Source organism: Lupinus angustifolius, chromosome LG05 (genome assembly GCF_001865875.1).
Source record: "Lupinus angustifolius cultivar Tanjil chromosome LG05, LupAngTanjil_v1.0, whole genome shotgun sequence".
Classification (NCBI taxonomy): Eukaryota; Viridiplantae; Streptophyta; class Magnoliopsida; order Fabales; family Fabaceae; genus Lupinus; species Lupinus angustifolius.
The window spans coordinates 8514336-8533620 of record NC_032013.1 but is presented as its reverse complement, the minus strand read 5'-3'; the positions used below and the strand labels follow the sequence as shown (position 1 = coordinate 8533620).

General features: G+C 30.7%; 1 protein-coding gene across 1 annotated transcript; it reads right to left on the bottom strand.

The window, feature by feature from the left end:
- On the bottom strand, positions 8059–9974 carry LOC109347157. The gene is made up of 2 exons (XM_019586879.1): positions 9335–9974; positions 8059–8364 (listed from the first exon to the last, which is right to left on the bottom strand). Exons 1-2 carry the CDS (start codon positions 9803–9805, stop codon positions 8209–8211), a joined length of 627 nt encoding a protein of 208 aa, XP_019442424.1. The 5' UTR covers positions 9806–9974; the 3' UTR covers positions 8059–8208.

Here is a 19285-nt window from a genome sequence, read left to right as displayed (position 1 = left end):
CCCCCCCTTTGATTTGGAGTTATGTGCCTGAAAGAATTTTAAACAGAAAATACATTTTCCCAACTTCTCTCCCCATTTTGACTTCATCAAAAAGAAGAAAAGCCAAGAGTCCACCACACACGATATGTATATAGCAAACACAAAGGTAACATAACATAGATAAAATTAAAACGATGTTCATACATTGTTCAAATACAACCAGAAAACAATAGAAAAATGTCAAAAATCATGCAACATTATAAATAGAAGTCCTAGATATCAAATATTCTAAGACTCAAGCTCAATGTTATCGTCATCGAGATCCATGCTATTGATCTTATAGGATAGACGTTGAAGTTCAAAATTGGATTGTTGATTCTGAGCATCAAGAGTATCCATCTAATTAAAGATGTAGCCTCGAAGAGAGAATAATTGGTCCATGATCATCTGATTGGTAGGCATGGCAGCAAATGAGGATGATTCAACATGAAATTCAGAAGGTTGATGTTCAGTAGGGTTAACAGACATTCGCAGTTGGATTAGCAGGTGCAGCATGTTTATCTCTTTGATGCTTATAGATTCTATTAATTGGATCTCGAAAGAAGCTCATTTTGTGGATCACATCCACATCGATCTTACAACTGCGTGCATCAAATGTGATTTTGGACTCACCAGCAATGGATACACCAAAATGCTCAAGTATATTGGTAATGAATATTGCATAAGGCAAGGGGCTATGATTTTCTCACACAAACCACATTTTTCTCATTATTGTCAAAGCCCAATTGATTTGAAGCTTATGCTTAAGAGCATACATCAATTGTAGTTCCATGTCATTACTTTGAGAATGATTTGAGAATTTTGGAAGTATGACATAGCTAAGAAAGTAATGAATCAAATGATCTTCGAGATTGATATTTCCTACAACAAGGATATCTCTACTCTTTACAGTTTCACCTAAAACCTGTTGCTTACGCATTTCGATTTCCCGTTTAGAGAATCTACACATAGAGTAGTATAACTCTTTTCTATCATAATTATCACATTCATATCCAAGTCCGAATCTTTTATGTTATCTTGAGAGGGTATATTATAGCATATTGAACTGAAGGTTTTAAAATTTAAAACAATTTCTTTTCCTTTCACGAAGGATGTTAAACGATTTTTCCTAAAGTTCAAATTGCAGCAAAATACTTTAACAAGTTCAGGATAGTAGGCATTTGATTCCTCACAGAAATTAAAGAGATCTTCTTGCCTAAGTAGAATAGGGAAATGAAAATCTTCAAACTCAAAGTTACTTAAATTACCATACTTAGGAGCAAAGATTGATCGTCCAAGAAAATGCTCCAAGAAGAGTTTTCGTTGTTCATCATTGGCGAGAAGTCGTGCCAAATTCAAAGGATTAGCCTCAGAATATGAAGTACCTTGCTTCTTTTGAGACAAACTTGTATGTTGCTTCTTAGCCTTTGATGATGAAGCCATGGATTGAAGTTTTGAAAAATTAGGTTTTGAGTGTTTGATAGATTTGGGGATTTTTTATTGTGGCCACTAAACACGATTTTTATGGAATAGAAGTGTTTAAAATTGAAAATGTGATATGAAATGACTTAAAAATATGAAGAAGATGAAGTGTCTGAAAAAAATGGGAGGAACTCTTAAATACTGGTTTGAGTAATCGGTTACTCAAAGTGAGTAATCGGTTACTCAACATAAAAAAAAATTCCCAGATTTCAAACAAAAGCCTTAGGTAATTGATTACACAGATGGGTAATCAATTACTGAAAGTTTCTGCCAAAAGTAGTAATCGATTACTCTCCAGAGTAAATGGTTATTGACCCCAAAATTTTGAATCTTTAGGCATACTGATGCCTGGTAATTGATTATTGACCCTATGTAATCGACTACATACTCCAAAAATTGAAAGTTTCAAACAAAACCAAACAATTTTAAGTACAAATAGACATAAGATAAACATAATGAAGCAAATATATAATCGTATATAAGCATTTAAGACAAGTAAGCTTCAACAAGTATGTCTAATTCTCATCTAATTTTATAGAAAGGTTCTTTAGCCAAAGGTTTAGTAAATATATCTGCTAGTTGGTCATGAGTATCAACAAATTCCATAGTCACATCTTTCTTTTGGACATGGTCCCTAAGGAAGTAATGTCTTATATCTATGTGTTTTGTTCTAGAATGCATTACTGGATTCTTTGTGAGATTTATAACATTAGTATTGTCACATTTTAGGGGAATGCATCCTAAGTCTAAGCCATAATCTCGCAATTGTTGTTTAAGCCACAACACTTGGACACAACAACTACCTACCGCTATGTATTATGCTTCAGCCGTACTTAGGACAACACAAGCTTGTTTCTTCCATGACCATGAGACTAGTGCATTTCCTAATATATGACAAGTATCACTTGTGTTTTTTCTCTTAGTTTTGCATCCATTAAAATCTGAATCTGAATATCCTACCAAATCACATATACTTCCTTTTGGATACCATAATCCAACGTCAGTTGTGCCTTTTAGATTTTTCATGATTCTTTTGACAGCAACTAAATGTGATTCTTTTGGTTTTGATTGATAACATGCACACAAAAAGATACTAAATATTATATCAGGTCTACTAGAAGTTAGATAAAGTAGAGAATCAATCATACCTCGTTACTTTGATATGTTAATATATTTTCCAAGTTCATCTGTATCGATGTATGTACCAGAACTCATAGGGGTGACAATTGGCTTACAGTCATCCATTTCAAATCTTTTCAGCAAGTCTCTACAGTATTTGGATTAACTTACAAAAATATCATCCTCGAGTTGTTTGATTTGCAATCCAAGGAAATAATTTAACTTCCCCATCATAGACATTTCAAACTCGCCTTGCATCATTTTCCCAAAATCACTACACTAAATCTCATTAGTAGAATCAAAAATAATATCATCTACATATATTTGAACAAGAAGAGTATGATGATATATTTTCTTAATAAAAAGTGTAGTGTCGACCTTTCCTTTGGTAAAGCCTTTTTCAAGTAGAAAGTTTGTTAGACGATCGTACCAAGCGTTAGATAAAATAAATATAATAACAAAGCCTTTGTTACTTGAATATAGATATTTGAATCTCCATGTGCTATGTGATTTGAACAGCCATTATTTTGATAACATATTTTTTCTTATGGCTTTCAAGCACACGTGCAAAACAAATTACAAAGATCTTCTAGGTACCCAATGTGATTTGGGTCCTACGGGGTTAGCACGTTTCTCAACCTAAACATATTGGCCAGTTGGAATACCAATTTTTCTAATATGACATGAATTAGGAGTATGACCAACATTTTTACAATAAAAACATGTGGGTTGATGCTTATGTATCTTGTGTTTAGACTTGTAGAAAGAATGTTGATCAATATTTTCTTTAGAAATATTATGCATGCAACCATTCTTAGTTTTTACAAAAGTACTCTTTATCACACCATTAGTTTTTCGGCTATTTGTGTAGCCTAGACCTCTTTGGTAATTGGTATGGTTTTGATAATTAAAATATTATCCAACTTATGAGTACTCTTCTTGAACATATTCATTTCTTGATTTAATGAAACAATGTTAGTTTCAAGAGTATCACATTTTGGACATTCAATGCACATGTCATTTGATTTGGATTTTAAGGCATCCAAATCTTTTTGTAGAATTTGATTTTGACTCTCAAGAAGTTCTATATAGTGTTTTTATGATTAATGCATACTTTAGATAGTGTAATAAATTCTTCATGTAATTCACAAAAAGCGTTATGTAACTCACTATATGAAAATGTATCATTTGGTTCAAAGTTACTAACCTCATAATCGTCATTTGAATTGTGTGATGCCATCAAGGAAATATGTGTTTGCTCCTTAATTCGGAGTTCTGCATTTGAACCATCATCTTTATCTTCTAATATAACATTTTTCTTCTACGCCTCTTGTGGTTCTTTGTTGCAGACCTTTAAGATGATTTAGTTTTCTGCATATAGAGCATGTAGAGTTTTGCTTTCACGTTGATGTTTCACTATTTGTTGCAGACTTTTGCACTTCTTTACTTCCATGCATTCTTTCTAGAGTATCCCAAATTTCTTTTGAAAATTTGCAATTTGACACTCTAAAAAATTCTTTTTCTCCTAGAGTCGATGTAAGAGTGTTTTTGGCTTTAAGGTCATATTGAAATTTCTTCTTATCTTCATCATTCGACGCGGATTTTGGATTTACTTCCCTTTCACCATTCACAACGGTGAAGGGTTCATAAGGTCCTTCTTCAATCGCATTCCAAATATCCAGGTCTTGAGATTCTATAAAGATTTTCATCCTGATTTCCCAAAACTTGGAGGGTGATTGATGTTGAAACCTTTTCCCATAAATGATCTTGAGGCCATCTTAGATACAAGATCATATTTGAGCATAATTTACACAAAAAAGCTATGGTGCCAATTGTAAGACTGCGATGGCAACAAAGAGTGGGTGAATTAGTTGTCTTAAATCTATGACAAATTTTTCTGCAATTTATAGAGCTAGTAGCAGCGGAAAAGTTATGCAAAAAGTATCAAGTAAATTTAAGGAGATAAAGGAGACGAGAGTACTCAAAGAGTTTTATAATGGTTCACCTTCTTGCTCACTAGATATTAAGAGTAGTAATTACAAATTTTCACCTTGAGACTTCCTTGTACATTACTCATTCTCTAATATCTATGTCACTCTTTGGAAAACAACCTTTCCAAGTGACTCTATCCCCTTTCTTATCACACCCTTGTGATAGAAAGTATTTCAGCAAATTGAATGAAGAAAACTTTAACAATGACCAGGATTGCCTTTACAAGATTTGAACACTATGATCTATTGCAATCTGGTAACTCTTTATACATATAGTTATAATGCTCAGAAGGTTTAAAAGTCTTTAAAACCACACTTAAAGCAACTTCAGAAAATTTAATCTGGAAGTTAAGAACAAGTTGCATAAAAAGTGTTTCAGAAAATTTAGATTGTTGTGTATTGAGTTATGTTTTGAATTATGAGTTTCAATGTCTTTAAATAGGTTTTCCAATGAGTCATAACACCTCTATAAAAAGGTAGGATTCGATTGGAATGAAACCATTTTGTAGGGGTGAAAGGTGTGCAGTTTGAATCTGAAAATCTGGTGTAATAGCTCTCAGTAATCGATTATAGCATCAACGTAATCGATTACCCAAACATTCTATTCATCTGAGTAATTGATTATCACACTGTGTAATCGGTTACTCAAAGGGTGTAATCGATTGCTCAAGCATTATGTCGAACTGAGTAATTGATTACCCTAGTGTGTAATCGGTTACTCAAATATATTGTAACCTTGTAATCGGTTACTCAAATGGAGTAATCGATTATCCTGTTCAGTTTTTGCTGGTTACCTCGTTTCTCACTCATGTAACCTGTTACTCACTCATGTAACCTGTTACTTACTCATAGTAACATGTTACTTAAATCCAGTCACCTATTACACAGTATTCTGAAAATTGTTTTCATTTATACTTGTAGTTTTCAATTTCCTTTTTAAAATATTTTTGAGCATTACTACTAATTGTATATTATAGAGTATAAGGATAGAAGTACCTATAGACTTAGACTCTAAACTCCTTGAAGCTTTATCTTCATTGTCTTCATAAGTATTCTTCATTTTCTTCTTTATGTGATGTTGGTGTCTTCATCAAAATCGTGTCAATATCAGAAGTAAGATCTTCTTCACATCCTAAACCAATCACAATAAATCAAAAATAAAAAAAATAATAAATATTTAGTGTTTTAACTTACATAACATATTTTGATTGAGATAGAATATGCATTGAAATATGTTTTGGAACAAGAGATCCTTGTTCTAAGTGTTGTATAGTGTATATTGTGAGTTGGTAGTGTCTTTGTATCTATTTTAATTGTATTGTTTTATTTTCTTTTGAATTTATATTGTATCTATGTGAGTATGGACAAATTCTTGTTAACAATACTTTTTGGTTATGCAGCGAATGTTTTCTATATTGTTTCCCCACGTATGATGTATATGTATATAGCTTTCTTGATGTGATGGCCGACCGAGCCAGCCATGGTCTGTCTTCAACGCGCTAAAAATATCATGCTCATGCAAAGCGAATCAATCTTTTTTTGTGTTAGTTAATGTTATAAATTGCATTTTTATAATGATATTATACTAATCCAACTAACTAATCTTGGGGGAAGCATATGTTTCAAGACATTAACCATATACGACTTATATAATGTCTAATTAAGCATACCATGTAACCTGGTCTAATTCAAGAAATGTGGCACATGAAGCATGTGAAATTGGAAGGAGAGATTCACATTCAATTGTTAATCTCATATAACTTATGTGATTGAGGTTGAGTCAGAATCTTCTCTAGTATTGAAGAGAGAAATGCTATAAAAAGCAAAATAAAATGGAATAACATTTATATCATTCTATTTATATTTATAATGATACTTTTATCCTTAAAATTAAGAATAAAAGACATGACTTCCCTTTCTGGTACTGGAAAAGATGCATGATGTGTGAGGTTGAGGCATGACCATCACAAGTTCACAACCACTCCATCAAAGAAACTTCCTTAGTCCTCACACTCTTGAAAGAAAGACAGGACTTCGCAATCTATAGCCACAAGTTCAGTTGCGTGTCTAACCAATGGTCATTGCATTTTATGACAAGTGACAAACATGTGTGTCTTTCTTGGTTTGAAAACTCTTGGTTGAAAAGTAAAGAATATGCCAGTGCATTCAATTCAAGCAACTCTAATTTCAACGATTCATAGCATATAGTTGAATTACAATTTACACGCTTTGTTATACTCTAAAATTTAAGGTATATGTAAATAATTGGGAAATTCCAAAAACATGTTTGTTGGTGGGAAACTAAACGATGAGAGATTTTCATCCCCGACTTGAGTCCAGACAATAAAAAAGAATATTCAACCATCATATAATTAATATAATGTATAATTTAGTTCCTACATTTAAAAAATGCAAAAGAAATCATGAATTTTAGTTCTGCTACAAAATATTTTTCATCGTCCAAAACTTTAAAATTAATAGAAGATATTAGAAAAACATACTTCACAATCCTATTTAGAACTTATTTTCAATTTTTTATGATTTATTCGCATTTTATATCATATTTAAAAAATATTTTTGAATAACCAAAAAATAATTTTAACTCGAAACAGAATTTAAGGTTTTTTTATTTAAGGTTTTTTTTTTACAAAATTTAAATTTCTACACTAAATCACGTGTCAAATTATAAATATTTGTTATGCTATATAAAATTTATTCTATAATTTATTTGATAGTCTACTCCCATGTTACTTACTAGCATGCTACAAAAAATATAATTAATACTAGTAGGTTGATACGTTAATTTATACAGAACAAGTAGCTTATTAAGAAATGATGTGCCTTAAAAGAGAATAAAATATCTTCTGATGTAAGGAGATAAGTTATTTCATCAGTCACTAAAATCAAGACATAAGTTATATTTAATTATTTTTTACAAAAATATTTCTAAAGTTAAACAAAACAATATACATGTTATATTTTTACTGGTCGTGATCGAAAGAGATAAATTATTTTATTATATAAAGAGATACTTTATTCTCTCAACTTAATAATTTCTTAGCTATATATATTAACTTTAAATAACAAACAAGTAGCCCCAGCGAAAAACAAATGAAATAATAATATTTATAACAATACATACCTTAGCCTAAGAACTTTTTATAATGTCATATTGTCATTACACACAGTCATAATTTATATTTAAAGATGATAACTTTTAAATATATGTCATACAAATAATAGTAAATATTACTAATTGTTTATAAATATTTACAGTGCGCATATATTACAATTTAGTAAGATTATCGTAAACATCTTTTTCACTGTAATAAAAGGCAGGGTGGTTTTCCTTAGTTATAAACAAAATAATTAATTACGGTGGGAAAGAAGAAGAAAACTACCCCATTCAACATCACAAATCTCATCCTCAAAATATCAAAACACGATATTTCAAAAATAAAATAAAAAATTAACACTGATTCAGTACATTTAATTGTCACTATCAATAACTAGGTCTAGGTTTGTTGTTAGAGGGAGTTAATCAAAGAGCTCCATAATTAATAAAATTAATAATATTTTATGGTAACATTTTCTCATATCAACGGTCTTCAGATTCTCTACTATCACAATAACCACGTGAACCACTCAATATATCCATGGCTGTCGCCGGCGACACCTTCAACTGCGGTTCACCGCTGTAATCAACTTGATCTCTCCGGTTTCCAGCGTACTCGTTTCTCCGTTTCGAACCTTCCTGTATTTATTAAACAAAAATCATTACTTTAACGCTGAATATAATCAAAATTAAAACTTGGTGTCAAACTTGTGATGGGAAAGTGAAAATTAAAACTTAAAATTTTCCTACTTTAATATTCTTTTACGAGACTAAAATAAAATCTTTATTCATCCACTAAAATTATGATATATGTAATAGTGAAATTGTTTTTATAAAAATATTGTTAAACATTGAAGAAAATATATATTGAGTATAATATTTATATGCACTAATAATGTAAAAATTTATAACCAATTAGTATATATTTATCGTTTATTTATATTACTTTAATTTAAGATACAATATTTAAAAATGAATGATAGATAATTAAATAATATAAAAAGTTAAATAAAATTACAATTATATTCTTCTATTTATATATACTAGCGTGTTGATATGCACCGTCGTGCCTGTCAACCCGCTTTTCTATCGTTTGTAATGTATAGTTTGTATTTTATAAATTCAAATATAATTTCAGTGCCTATCCTATCGTTTGCGCTAAATTTACGGTTGAATTTATTCAATTGGTCTAATATTCAATTTTTAAATATACTTTTAAAATAAGAAGATAATAAAAATAAAATAAGAAAATAATATTATATGGTTTTTTGGTAAAAATAAAAAGATATTGAGGGTAAAATAGGAAAACACAAATTACACCATGATGGGTGGTTATTTTGTGTTTTCCCTTTATTAATAGTATAGATAAATATATTTTTATCCTTAAAAATAGTAATTCTCTATTAAATAATAAAGATGATCTCAATCTTTATACGTAGAGCTTAATTAACTTGGTGAGACTTGTATCCGTACAACTTAATAACTTAAAACTGCTATTATTTCAGTGCAATTATTTTGTGCAAAAATTAGAAACACTGACAGAAGAAAATCTGTAAAAAAATTCAAAGTTTAAAAAACTTCAAATAAATGAACAATACATGGTACAAACCTGGATATCATGATCCTGACGACGTCGTTTCACCGAAACTATCACGGCCGATTCAGAAACATCCTCATCGCCGTAGCCGCACCGTGTAACAGACCCTTCACTGCCGAATAACTTACAATCCGGTGGCGCCGTGGCCGTAGAAGACCAAGGAACAACCTGATTATCTCCATCCTCCTCCAACCTCTCTAACTCATCACCATTATCTCCCTCACTCTCTTCCCCTTCATCACCATGAATCCTAGTTCCACCGGCGCAACCCACACAAAGCGAAACAGCGTTGCCGGTGGTTGCGCCGGAGGCTTTCCACGGCGTGAGAGAGTGGCACGTGTGGCAGAGAAGGGTCCTCGTGTGCCTAGCGACTAAGAAATTGGCAGTGTGAACTTTTGAATCGCAGTTCCAGCATAAGGTAGCTTGGTCTGAGTCACAGAAAGTTGTGGCTGGAAAATTGCATAACTCACACTTCTTCTTCATCTTTTGCTTAATTTGATGATCGTGTTCAGGTTTGAAACAATGATTGTGTTCTTTGTTGTGGTTCTAATTTAGTCTCTCTGATTCTTTTATATGTGTTGTCTCTCTCTTCTTTTGCTTTATTGTTCGGGATTTCCTCTATTTAGTTTCTCTCTCCTATGCAAATACAGGATGTGTGAGAGGAATAGAAGAGGAAGAAAGAAAGTTCAAGTTACTTATATTTATTTGTAAAATAATCCCAAACCTCCATGTGATTATTGGAGCAACGTTGTGAATTATTAAACTCAAATAGATGATGTTTTAATGGTTAAGGGGTTGATTTCCATCTTTATATAATTAATACTTTTTTTAATAAATATATAAATGTGTATAATTATAAAATTTTATATAATTAATAATTGTATATAATTATATTGAAGTAATATTTTTTTATTTTTTTATATTAAAGTACTACAAAAAATTAGAATAATGTTTCATTTTTCAAAATTTTAAGTGAAATGTATGGTTTACTTTCCGGATTATTTTTGTTTAATTGGGTTTAACATAGTTGGACTCGAACTTCTTCTATTCAAAGTAGTTCAACCATCATTCAATTAAGACCTAAACTAGAGTCATTTTTAAGTTCAGTCAACGGTTGGATCGCCCAGTCCAATTCTCACAACACTGACTGGAATCATATTTCACCAAATAATATAAAAAATTATTTTATGTTTTTATTTTTATTTTTAATTAGGTGAGAGTCTTCAATTAAATTGAGACACAAAAATCGGATTGATGGTCTCCACTCACAAAATATGTCACTCCATATATTATGAGTTGTGATTTATAAAACAAATAATTAATAATTAAATGCATTTTTCTTCTTGAACCAAACTCATAATATATTGAGTGACACATATTAAAATATAGATAATGTGCTCTCATTTATTTCTCTCTTATTTTTAACACCTTTTTTTAATTGGATTGTATATGATCATTTTTCTATACTCATTATTACTTATGTAACTTATAGGTGGAAATTGTTCGCAACTTAGGAGTAACTTTTGATGTAATTTTCAAATTAATAAGTTAACTTTTTAGTAAATAAAAATTGGAGTGAGAAAGTAACACGGAAAATTTTGTAGTGTTTTTCAAACAGTTACTTCAAAATTTAAAAAAATTATATTACTTACTCCAAAATAAAAATCCTATTATTTTTGGGATGTATAAATTATTTTTACATTAGTGTTTTGTGTTTATTGCATTTGATTATTAGAGAAGTATAAAGTATAAAAGAGTATTGTGTAAACTTAGGCAAGCAATTGCATTTTTAGAAGGAAAAAATATTCATTTTTAATTGCAATTTAAGTGGATGTCAAGTTAAAAATAAAATATTAAAATAATGGATTGAAAATTTTAATTTTAAATTATTTATGTATATAATCACTCTAATTATTAGTTATTTAATTAATAAATAACTAAATAGAAAAGTATGTACAATATACTTTCTACTCATTTTTAATATTTCAAATTTTCAATTAATTACAAAACTAGTTTAGTAATTTAATTTTACAACTATAAGCTTGTAGTTACATTCACTCTTATAAACTTGCAGCAGCTACTGAGAGTGAAGTTGAAGAGCAAGATCACATTTCTCTCATGATTTAGGAGAGAGAATACATGCATTGAGTCCCACCAAAAATTTTCCTCACATAGGATGAGAAAATGGGAGAGAGGGAGAGAGGGAGAGAGGGAGAGAGTTTTGTGAGAAAATATTTTTCCAGTTCTTTTTCTAAAACCAAACAAAGCAAAAATACATTTATTAGTTGTTTTCTCATCTTTTCACTCTTAAATGTTTCTCTCCCTATTTTTTTCTCTGTAATCAAAGGGAGGACATTAATGATTATATCGATAACAACAACAAAAATATAGATACTCATAATTTATTATTGACATAGTGTAAAATCTATATTTTAATAGTGTAAAAAATTATGCACATGTACTTCATTATCTACCATAATTTATATTATCTTTTTTAAAAAGTCATGATAATTAAGTATCAATGATAAATAATATAATAAAAGTGTATAAAACTCATATACTATGGGTGCATACATATTTTTCTCCTTTTAATATGGAACATTTTGGGTAAAATATCTTATGAGTAAAATTAAAATATCTTATGAAAAATGACGATGAAAATCTTCTTAAGTAAGAAGAGCTTAATAGCTTATAACAAGAAGTAGATGAAATATTGTACATTTTTACTATAAACGGGTGATGTACTTTTTTATTCATACCACTGTCTACATATGTGCCGTCCTATACATAACATAAGTGTTTTTTCAAACTTAGTGTGAGTTTGATATATATTAGGTTTTTAGTTTTAGTTTATTAATTGTGAAATTATAATCTATTTATGTTTGAGTATCTTAGCTGAAAATTGAATATAAACTAATCTAATTTGTTTGAGTAATGTAAAAAGATTGTTTTTATATAGTAAACTATGGAAAATGATATGAAGTTATTTGTTTATATTATGATTATTTTGGTTATTTTTACACTATTTTTTAAATATTTTTTTATATTTACATTATATATATATTTTTACCATAAATTTTTTAATTTTTAATATTGTATAACATATGCTAAAAAAATATTGAAATAAAATACAATATAAAAACCAATATCAATATTAAAAACAACATGATATACAAAAAAATAGAAGTTGCTAAATTTGAATTACACAATTCCCAAAATAAATAATAAATAAATATCAAGTTTATACAAAAGTTTTAATAATCTCCTCCTAATTGAAGAGTTATGGAGTTTGGTGGTGATGATATGAAGAGTTATGAATTTTGGTGGAAGAGTAAAAAATAGGAGAAAGATAAAGTTATGATGCAATAAAATGAAAGTGGAAAAATGAAGAAAAAACAAGCTAACCTAGAATAAATCAACCCATGATTTTGTAGCTTCTACTTTTGGTTTATTTTTTCAAAAAAAAAAGAGTTGAGTTTATAATTTCATTTGGTTGTCAAACACACATAATTTATATTTTAAACTTGCTTTTCCAAAAATAAGCAAAAACTCTATTTTAATCCATACCAAACATGCACTTAGCATGCGTCGAGTATATATTAAGTTTTTAGTTTTAGTTTATAAACTATGAGATTATAATATGTTTATGTTTAGGTACCTTAACTGAAAACTGAATATAAACTAATTTGTTTTGTGTGGATAAGATAGAAAGATTATTTTTTACATAGTAAATTACATAAAATGTTACGAGGTTATTTGTTTATATTATGATTATTTTGATTATTTTTTAAATATACATTTTTTAATATTTACTATCATATATATTTTTATCATAAATTTTTTAATTTTTAATATTGCATAACAAAGGCTAAAAAATATTAAAATAAATATATATAAAAATTAATATCAATATTAAAAACAACATGACACAAATAAACAAAAAGTTGCTCAACTTGAATTACACAATACACAAAATAAATTATACACAATTGTCAAGTTTTATACAAAAGTTTTAATAATCTCATCTCTAATTAAAGAGTTATGGAGTTTGGTTGTGATAATATGGAGAGTTATGAAGTTTTAAGGAAGACTAAAAAGAGGAGAAATATAAAGTTATGATGAGTAAAATAGAAAGTGGAAAAATTGAAAAAATAAGCTAAAAATCAAATAAACCAACCCATAATTTTGGAGCTTCTACTTTTGGTTTATTTTTTAAATACAAAAGCGGAGTTTACAATCTCATTTGGTTGCCAAACACACATAGTTTACATTACAAACTTATTTTTCAAAAAATAAGCAGAACCTCACAATTACAATTCATACCAAATGTGCATTTAGTCAACACATGTCAGGTAGATCATCTCAAATACACGTTAAAATGTTATTTTTTATTACCTGTGAAATTTAGTCTTAAGATTATGAGATTTCATTGAGCTCGTGAGGAACAACAATGGTGAATTGAGAAATAGAGGAATGGTGAATTGAAGAGATGAATCTGGACATGAATTGAGAGAAAAGAGAAATGCTGAAAAGTGTGAATGATTTGAATAATCTCATTAACTACAATTCAAAATCATTACAAGCTATATATAGGAGTTAGTTAAATAACTACCACATCATCTATTCTCAAAATAGAACCCTAAAAACAGCCAAGGCAAGAAGTTGTATAAAATAAGAATCTAAGCTATACTTTAATATCAACTTATAACTTAGGCTAATGGTTATGAAGGTAATTGCTTGTATATCAAGCAACTGTTGTCTTTTGAATTATAATGGATCTGTCATCATCCTCATTAGTTAACAGAGCCCCACAAGCTCGCATGTGCATGTTGAGCATGTCAAGCTTGGAATGAAGCTTCTGAAACAATTGAGGAGAAAAAGGTTTGGTGAGTATGTCAGCAATTTGTGAGAAGGAAGAAATGGACAACAAATGTAGAAGATTGGATTGAACACCTTCTCTAATGAAATGAAAATCCACTTCTATATGTTTGGTACGTTCGTGAAACACTGGATTAGCAGCAATGTGCATAGTAGAACGGTTGTCACTATATAATTGAACTGGTTCTGAATAATGAAACCCAAGTTCTTGCAATAAACCTACCAACCATTGAGCCTCACAAGAGGCTAAGCTCATGGCACAATATTCTGCTTTAGCAGAAGATCGAGAAACAGTTTGTTGCATCTTACTTTTCCAAGAAACCAGTGAATTGTCAAGGAAGAAACAATATCTAGACACTAATTTGCGTGTATCAGGGCAAGCAACCCAACTAGAATTAGAATAACCTTTAATTCTGAAATCACTTTCTGTAGGGAGGAAGACCCCAATTCTAATGGAGCCTTTAAGATACCTTAAGATCTTCATGGCTGCTGCAAAATGATCATGTGTTAGTGTAGAAAGAAACTGGCTAAGATGACCAACAACAAAGCTTAGGTCAGGCCAAGTGTAAGTCAAATACAACAACTTGCCCACTAATCTTCTATAGGATTAGGGCTTAAGCAAAGGAGAACGAGATTTTGAATGCATGAGCTTTCCATTATACTCTATGGTAGTGGAATATGGTTTGGAAGCAAGAAACCTGCACTCTTCAAGTAGATTCAACGCATACTTTCTATGATAGAGAAGAATGCCTTGAGATGTTGTGGCTATTTCCATTCCTAAAAAAAAAATCAATTGACCAAGATCTTTAAAGCTGAATTTTGAATCAAATAGCAACTTCATTGCTTGAATTTCCCCCAAATTATTGCCAGTAAGAACCAAGTCATCCACATAAACCAGAATTGCAGTAAAGCCAGATGAAATGGATTTAATAAAGAGGGAATGGTCTAAGGAAGATCTTGTATAACTAGAGGAGAAGGATACCAGTAAGCTTAGCATGCCATTGTGGACTAGCTTGCTTGAGGTCATACAATGATTTCTGAAGTTTGCAAACAAGTGCACAATCACAAACTTGTAGAGCAGGTGGTACCTTAATATACACATCCTCATTGAGATCACCATGCACAAATGCAGTATTAACATCCAATTATTGCAAATGCTAATAATGTGCAGAGACCAAGGATAAGATAACTCTGATGGTATTCATCTTGAATGTGAAGAAGATCTTTGCTCCTGACCTTGACACAGTTTTGATGAAGACATCAACATCACCACAAAGAAGAAAATGAAGAATACTTATGAAGACAAAGCTTCAAGACAAATTAGTCTAAGTCTAAATAGGTAATTCTATCCTATACTCTTGAATATATAATATTAGTAATGCTTAAACTATTTTAAAATAAAATTGAAACACTCCAAGTATACTCAAAACAATTTTCAAAAATAGTGTGTAACGTGTTACTACATCTAAGTAACAGGTTACGTGTGTGAGAAAAGAGTTATCCAACTTAAACCTGGTCAGAGTATTATTGTCTTTGAGTAACAAATTACCAGTTTTAATGAAGTTGAGTAACCGATTACCCATTTGTTGTAATCGACTACTCTAAGTCAAATTTAATTGTCCAGTGGACAGAATGTTTGGGTAATTGATTACCCACTGATTGTAATCGATTATTGAGAGTTGTTGCATCAGATTTCAGATTTCAAAATGAAAGGTTTTCATCCCAAACGAAATGTCTTCACTCCAATCCATTCCTACCTTTTCGTAGAGGCACTATGGGTGATTTCAAAGTTTATTTAAATGCATTGAATCTCATAACACAAACACACAACTCTCATACAAATTTTAAAAGCTCTTACGCACATTCTGAAATTATGTTTCTGCACTTTTGGCAACTAGTTCTTAAACTTTCAAAGTTGATTTTTCTGAAGTTGCTTAAAGTAAAGTGTTTCAAAGTTTACCAACTTATAAAGAGCATTTTTAATAAGTATACAAAAGAGTTGATTGGATTGCAAGTTATATTACTTTTAAACTTGTAAAGGTAATATGCTATTGTTGTACATTCTTTATTTCTATTGCAGAATACTTTCTTTCACAAGGGTGTGATAAGAAAGGGGATTAGAATCACTTGGAAATGTTTTTTTTTCCAAGAGTGAATAAGGATTATGAGTGTAAGGTACATAGAGATCTCGGGATGAGATATTGTAATTGCAACTCATAATCGTTAGTGAAGAAACCTCTTGTGCTGCAAGAGTACTGGACGTAGCCTTCGATGGACAAGAAGGTGAAGTAGTATAAAAATCCTTGTGTATTCTCTTCTCCCTCATCTCTTTGATTATTTATTTGTTTAATTTCTACATATATTTTCCACTGCACTTTAACTTTTGATTTTGCAGAAAAAATGGCCATAATTTTAAGTCAACTAATTCACCCCCCTTTTAGTTGCAATCTCATTCTTACAATTGGCACTAGAGCTATTTTTGAGTAAGATATTCTCAAATCTGATCCTATATCAAAGATGACCTCAAGATCATTCCTAGGAGAAGGTTCCAACATCAACCGCCCTCCAAGCTTTGTTGGAGAGTGCTATGACTTTTGGAAAATCAGAATGAGGATATTCATAGAATCTCAAGACTTGGACATATGGAATGCAATTTAAGAAGGGCCATATGATCCCTTCATTGTAATCAACAACGTAAGAGAAGTAAAGCCCAAATCTTCATGGAATGATGAAGATAAAAAGAAGTTGTAGTATGATCTCAAAGCAAAGAACATCCTCACATCAACATTTGGCATTGACGAATTCTTTAGAGTATTAAACTGCAAATCTGCCAAAGAAATGTGGCATACTCTAGAGACTAGACATGAAGGAACTGGGGAGGTAAAAAGATCAAGACTAAACACTCTTTCCCATGAATACGAAATGTTTCGTACAGAACCTGGAGAGAAAATTCTAGATCTTCAAAAGAGGTTTACTCATCTTACAAATCACCTTATTGCACTTGGTAAGGTACTATCAAACAGTGACTTGAACTTAAAGGTTCTAAGATCACTCACCAGAACGTGGCAACCCAAGGTAACAGCCATTTATGAAAAGAAAAGTTTATCGAAAATGTCTTTGGCTGCTTTGTATGGTAAATTGCAGGAACATGAATTAGAACTCATCCAACTTGACCAACATGAAGAGCAAGAAAAGAAAACGAAGAATATTCCTCTCAAGGCGAAAGTAGACAAATATGAATCATCAGAAGATGAATCTAAGAAGGAAGAGATGGAATACATGTGTCTTCTTGTAAAGAAGTTCAGCAAGTTCCTTAAAAAGAACAATAATGGTAAAACTGGACAAATGAGGAAATTCACCAAGAACAATGACGCCTCCACTTCAAACCAAAATTTCATATGCTTCAAATGTGGAAAGCCTGGCCGTATGAAGATGGACTATCCAAACCTAAAAAAGAACTCCTTCAAAATGAAGAATGAAATAAGGTCTGGATGGAGAGCCTACATTGCTTGGGAAGATAATAATACTAGTTTCGCCTCTGGACATAAAAATGAAGAACAAGCACATCTTTCCTTATTGGCATCTCATCATGATGAAGAGGTAAATAACACTCAACTATATTCTTCTGAATTACAAATTGCATTTAATGACTTGCATGATGAATATGTTAAACTCACAAAAATGTTTCTAAAACAAAAAAACTGAGTTAGATGCATTTAGAAACAAACCCTCATCATCTTCATATTAAAACTGCATTATTCTTGAAAATAAAGTTCAACTTTAAGTCTTGAACTTAATAAGATAAACGAGAGTAGTAAAAGTTTAGAAAAGATCATTAATGATCAAAGTCACTCAACTCGAAGAGGTCTTGGCTATTCTAACAGCCAAGTTTCTAAGAAACAAAGTGTCTCAACTAAGATAGACTCTGAAAAACAAAGTATTCATGCTTTTGAAAATAGAAATAATAAATCTAGGATACATAAACATCAACCCACATGTAATATTGTAAAAACCATGGACATACACCAAATACTTGCAAAATTAGAAAATATGGTGTACCCCTAGGTCATTTTAAATGGGTTGAGAAATGTACTAACTATGTAGGACCCGAAGAATATTGGGTACCTAATAAAACTTAAATTGTTTTGCAGGAAAATTTGAGAGCTGCCTACAACTTATGGTAATTGGATAGAGGCTGCTCAAAGCACATGACAGGCGATAGAAACAAGTTCTTTATCCTCACTCTAAGGGACAAAGGCTATGTCACATATGGTGATAACAATAAGGGAAAAATACTTGGAGTTGGTAGAATTGGCAAGCCACCCTCAACTACCATAAAAGGTGTATTATATGTTGAAGGACTCAAGCACAATCTTCTAAGCATAAGTCAATTATGTGGCAAAGGCTTTCATGTGGCATTCTACCCAGATAAATGCATCATCGAAACTAAGAATTCTCAAAACTCTAAACTCATTGGTAAGAGAATAAATAATATATATATATATATATATGATTGACATAGACTCCTCTTTACCAATAACATGCTTAGTTGCTAATGATAATCATGACGCATGGCTTTGACATAAGAGAATTTCTCATATACATATGGACCATTTGAATAAACTCATTAAGAAAGATTTAGTTGTTGGTTTACCCAAAATGAAGTTTGTTAAAGACAAACTATGTAGTTCTTGTCAAATGGGTAAACAAACAAAAAATTATTTTAAACCTAAGCACATGGTTTCCTCCGATAGACCATTGCAGTTACTACACATAGACTTATTTGGCCCCTCAAGGACAAAAATTTATGGTGATAACTACTATACTCTTGTTATAGTATACCATTTTTCGAGATATATTTGGACTCTATTCTTAGTTCATAAGAATGAGACAATCAAAGCCTTTAGCATTTATGCTAAAAGAGTTCATAATGAAATATCACTAAAAATCGCTGCTATAAGAAGTGATCATGGGGGAAAATTTCAAAACTCTTCACCTGAAAAATTCTGTGTTGATCTTGGCATCAATCACAATTTTTCTGCTCCTAGAACACCACAACAAAATGGTGTTATAGAGAGAAGGAAT

Excerpts from the sequence above, each read along its gene's own strand:
- LOC109347157 (XM_019586879.1), bottom strand. The coding sequence starts at position 9,805 with ATGAAGAAGAAGTGTGAGTTATGCAATTTTCCAGCCACAACTTTCTGT. Across the intron at positions 8,365-9,334 it reads GTCAGGATCATGATATCCAG|GAAGGTTCGAAACGGAGAAA; the intron begins GTTTGTACCATG and ends TAATAAATACAG.